At 57.7% G+C, this 4,980-nt stretch overlaps 1 protein-coding gene across 1 annotated transcript; it reads right to left on the reverse strand.

The window, feature by feature from the left end:
• Positions 1-472: 472 nt before the first annotated feature.
• EPO (erythropoietin) lies at positions 473-3,283 on the reverse strand. The gene is made up of 5 exons (XM_021936504.2): positions 3,271-3,283; positions 2,550-2,698; positions 2,205-2,291; positions 1,431-1,610; positions 473-1,293 (listed from the first exon to the last, which is right to left on the reverse strand). The coding sequence occupies exons 1-5, from the start codon at positions 3,281-3,283 to the stop codon at positions 1,141-1,143; spliced, it is 582 nt and encodes a 193-aa protein (XP_021792196.1). The 3' UTR covers positions 473-1,140.
• Between the last annotated feature and the right edge of the window lie 1,697 nt (positions 3,284-4,980).

A 4,980-nucleotide genomic window follows, 5' to 3' on the forward strand; every position in this document is an offset into this window, starting at 1 on the left:
AGTAAAGGAGGCAGCTGGACTTAGCAGGGGTGTGCATTGAGGCGGAAGGCTGATGCTGGGAGTGTGGCATCAGCCGAAGAGACCAAAGAAGAGGCAGAAATTAACCAGGGCCAGTGACCAGGGTTGGCAGCTGTTATCAGCCCCCAAAACCCCCAAAGGGACCCGTCCTCTGGGCTCCCTCTCCTTGATGACAATCTCAGTGCACCGCAGGCTTGCCCTGGGCAGGGTTGGCAGCTGCCTCACTGCGGTGAGGCCTTGAATGGAGCCACCTTATTGACCAGCGTAGGCAGAGCTTGTGGCCTCAGGCCCGGTAGGGTCAAGAGGTCAGACAGGCTGTGTGAGACAGCACGTAGGGCCCAGCCCCCTCCACCCCTCGTTTCCCGGACCTGGACCTGCTGCACTGCTGCCAGGAGTGGGACAGAGCCAGGAGATTTGGAGGTTCCCGGAAAACAGAAAAGCCAAGAGTCATATCTGTGGTTTCAGTTCTTGCCAGTGAGATTGAAGAATACACAAAGCTTGGACCCCACAAGAACCAGAGGCCAGCCCCCATCCTGTCTTCACGGTTCCCACTCGCATCCCAGCTCCACCCCTACCGCCCTGCTTCCCCACACACCTGTCAAGTACCCTCCAACCTCCAAAACCTGTCCGTAATTTTTCCTGCTGCAGATTGCAAAATATTCTCTCAGTGTCAAGGGGGCTCTTGCCACCAAGGGAGTGCCCGTGAGACCTGGAGAAGTCACAGCTTGCCACCTAAGTTCTCCAGGTCATCCTGTCCCTGATGGTAGGCGCAAAAACAGGTAAATTGCCTCCAAAGCGTGTCCTGGCATCAAATTTTGCAGGGTGCCGAGTGAGCTCAGGTGTTTTCCCAGTATTGTCTCTGCTCCTGAGTTTAAAGCTGCTCTCTGAATGCTTCCTGCTCTGGGCCCTCAAGTTGGCCCTGCGACATCCTTAGATCTCAGAGTTGTGCTCTGGACAGTTCCTCTGGCCCCTGAGATGTCATTGTTGGCACTGGAGTGTCCATGGGACAGGCTGGCGCTTAGCTGAGAGCCCCTCGATGGGGTTCGGGAGTGGTGAGGGAGGGTGTGGCACAGGCAGTGTTGGTGAGGGAGGTGGTGGATGTGCCCAGCTGGACGCACCTGGTCATCTGTCCCCTCTCCTGCAGGCCTCCCCCGTGTACAGCTTCAGCTTTCCCCGGAGGAAATTGGAGTAGACTCGGAAGAGTTTGCAGAAAGTGTCAGCAGTGATGGTTCGGAGTGGAGCAGCCGAGGCCGCATCTGGGAGGGAGATGGCTTCCTGCTGCCAAGGAGAAAACAGGAGGTCACTGCAGTACCGCAGAACGGGAAGGAATACGGACAGTTCCTGTACTCCTTAGCAAGACCCTTCTCCCCTTCTTACAGAAAGGGCAAGCAGAAGTGTCCGCTCCTACTCACCTGGGCTCCCAGCGCCCGAAGCAGAGTGGTGATGCTGCGAAGGCCACTGATGGCTTTATCCACGTGCAGCTGCAGGGGCTCGAAAGGCTGAGAAGAGTTGGCCAACACGGCCTGGCCCCGCAGGACAGCTTCCGAGAGCAGGGCCAGGCCCTGCCAGACTTCTACAGCCTGCTGCCCGACCTACAGGGAGTGGACTCTGGGAGTCAGCTGACCCACGCCACCCTCTCCCTCCTGCCCCTCAGCAGCCCCAAGCACCAAGCTGAGCAAACAGAAAGTATGCAATAAGACTTGAATAAATGAATGAATGAATGAACGTATTCCATACAGCCCTCATTACTTTTCTTTTTTCTTTTCTTTTTTGAGGGAGGGCCTCACTCCGTCACTGAGGCTGTAGTGAAGTGGTGTGATCACAGCTCCCTGCAGCCTCAAATTCCTGGGCTCAAGTGATCCTCCCGCTTCAGCCTCCCGAGTATCTGGGATTACCACCATGCACCACCTCTCCTGACTAATTTTTTTAAATGTTTGTAGACATGGGGGATCTCACTATGCTGCCCAGGTCGGTCTGAAACTCCAGGGCTCAAGCAATTCTCCCATCTCGGCCTCTCAAAACCCTGGGATTACAGATGTGAGCCTCTGCGCCCATGCAGCCTCATCTCTGCTGCTCCATTTTACCTTTCCCTCGATCATTCTCCCTTCCATCTTATCAGGCTCGCAAAATGAGATTCTCCAAAAGAAAGGGAAAAAAAAAAAAAAAAAAAAAAAAAAGGAACTCACCTCCATCCTCTTCCAGGCATAGAAGTTAACTTTGGTGTCTGGGACGGTGATATTCTCATTCAAGCTGCAGCTTTCGGAACAGCCCATCTGAAAGGCACACAGCCCGGGGACTTAAGGGTCCCTGAGGGCTCTAACCCCGGCCCACAGGCCACAGGACCTGCTGGCTTTGCTCTTTGCCTAGTTTCCAGGTATGGTTTGGGGCCACCAGACTTGTTCTTATGTAGGGGGGCAGTACCTAGCTTCCCACCTCCACCCCAAACCAAGTGCCAGGTTCCTGGATCTGGGAGGAGTTCCCTGAAGCCCTGAGTGTGAGTTCTGTGGAAAGTGCTGCGAAAGGGGTCTCACCGTGACATTCTCGGCCTCCTTGGCCTCCAAGAGGTACCTCTCCAGGACTCGGCTGTCACAGATGAGGCGTGGTGGGGCGCCCGGGACTGGGAGGCCCAGAGGGAGCGACAGCAGAGACAGGAGAAGCCACAGCCAGGCAGGACATTCTAGAAGACAGAGTCAGGCTGAGAGTCAGGCGAGGAGGAAGGAGAAGGGTGGCTGTGGGAGGACAGCTTCCTTCATCCCCACGCCTCTGCCCCAGCTCGTCCTTACTGTCCCCAACCGTGCAAGCACTCAGGTGCTGTCTCCCTGGCCTTCATTCAATCCTGCTGCGGTGTGCACACCCCACCCCCAGCTACCAGCATCCACTTCTCCGGCCAAACTTCAATCCTGGTGTGACAGAGGCTTTCCCTGGGGCAGATACGGCAGATACGTGGTGGCTCCAGCGCCCAGGTTATCAGCTTATCACCTTGTTCTCCACTGGCACAGCAGAACCCCCAAACCTTCTTCCCCTCCACCCCCAAACTGTGTTCCCGTCACAGGTCAGGTTTTTGCCATCCCCAAGGACTCCCCCAAGTCCCCGCTGGCACGTGGAGGCTGCCCCACCCCCTCCCCCTTCCGGGGTCCTTGACAAGTCGCCGGTCCTTGAACCTGGCCACCTCCCGGCCAATAGCCCGGGCGCTAAATCCCCGCTCAAACAGGGACCCGGGTGGGCGGGAGCGCCCAGCCCGCGAGTACTTACCGTGCACCCCCATCTCCGCGCCTGGCCGGGGTCCCTTAGCGACCTAGGGCGCGCCCGGTGACCACACCGGGAGTCCTCATCCCGGGAAGTTCAGCGGGGCAGGGCCAGCCCCACGGGCCTGGAGGAGAGGGCGGCTGTCCAGGGGCCGCGGGATCGGAGCAGAGCGGGCGCGGTGGCCCCGGTCCGGCTCCGGGACGCACGCAGCGAGCGACCGGGGTGGCCCAGGGACTCTGCGGCTCCGGCCGGGGGTCGGGGCTGTTATCTGCATGTGTGCGTGCGCGGGTGGGGGTGGGGGAGAGGCTGTGTGCGTGAGGGGTCGCCAAGGGTAGGGGCCACCCGGGGTCAGAGCAGGGGGCAGGACGCCTGGGTTGAGGCTCGCTGGGGCGTGAGCGGGGCTGCTGCAGACGCGCGTGTTGGTCATGGGGGCTGCTCCCGGGCCCTGGGTCCCGGGAGGGGAGTGCAGCTGGGTGCGCACCCTCGGGACGGGCGGAGCGTGCTATCTGGGAAAGGCTGGGCTCCTGGACACCTCCCCTGGGGGGCATCCCGGTCTTGGGCGGAGACTCAGAGATGCCTGGGTTGCTGGGTTCCCGCGAAGTACCTGGGTCCGGAAGCCCAGAAGCTTCAGGGACGGGCAAATGGGTGGTCTCCCTTCCCACAATCCCAGGACATGTTCTAGAAACAATGTTAACCATGTTGAGGAATTTGATGGGGGCAAATAGGGCAAGAAATTTGGGGTTCTTCCTCCCTACCCCACTCCTCACTGTCTAGGACTCTGCAAACCCAGACACTTAAGTTTTTTTTTGTTTTTATTTTTCTTGAGCGGTAGCCTCCCTCTGTTGCCCAGGCAGTGCAGCGGTGCCATCTCCACTCACTACAACTCCGCCTCCGGGATTCAAGCAATTATCCTGCCTCAGCCTCCGGAGTGGCTGGGACTACAGGCGCACCTTTACACCCGGCTATGTTTTGTATTTTTAGTAGAGATGGGGTTTTGCCATGTTGCCCATGCTGGTCTTGAACTCCTGATCTCAGGTGATCAGCCCTCTTCGGCCTCTCAAAGTGTTGGGATTACAGGCGTGAGCCACCGCACCCAGCCCCCACCCCAGACACTTAACTTTTAGTGCACAGAGCACACAGTCCATTGTGCAGGCCACACATGCACCTTGACATCTGTTTATTTGACCTGTGGTGTAGGTTAGCTAGGCTGCATGGCCGAGTTCTTAAGAACGCTGAAATACAGCTAACACCAAGAGTGATGGGGGCTGGGATTTACAGCTAAGGTTTTATGGCTTCTGAAAGCCCTGAGCCAGATGGGTGAGATTCCCAGAGCAGGAGACCAAGACTAACTGACCTTTCACACCTTAGAAAGTGGCCTCGTCCTTGAGCCCTCAATGTCCTCATCTGTCAAATGGGTGTGGTGAAACTACCAGCCTACCCCACTTAGGTTTCATAAAAGACAGGAAAGTGGCCGGGTGCGGTGGCTCATGCCTGTAATTCCAGTACTTTGGGAGGCCGAGGCGGGTGGATCACGAGGTCAGCAGATCGAGGCCATCCTGGTTAACACAGTGAAACCCTGTCTCTACTAAAGAATACAAAAAATTAGCCGGGCGTAGTGGCAAGCGCCTATAGTCCCAGCTACTCGGGAGACTGAAGCAGGAGAATGGCGTGAACCCAGGAGGCGGAGGTTGCAGTGAGCCGATATTGTGCCACTGC

Source organism: Papio anubis, chromosome 4, assembly GCF_008728515.1.
Source record: "Papio anubis isolate 15944 chromosome 4, Panubis1.0, whole genome shotgun sequence".
Taxonomy (NCBI): Eukaryota; Metazoa; Chordata; class Mammalia; order Primates; family Cercopithecidae; genus Papio; species Papio anubis.

Excerpts from the sequence above, each read along its gene's own strand:
- EPO (XM_021936504.2), bottom strand. Across the intron at positions 1,611-2,204 it reads ATGCCTGGAAGAGGATGGAG|GTCGGGCAGCAGGCTGTAGA; the intron begins GTGAGTTCCTTT and ends CACTCCCTGTAG. Across the intron at positions 1,294-1,430 it reads TTCGGGCGCTGGGAGCCCAG|GAAGCCATCTCCCTCCCAGA; the intron begins GTGAGTAGGAGC and ends CCTTGGCAGCAG.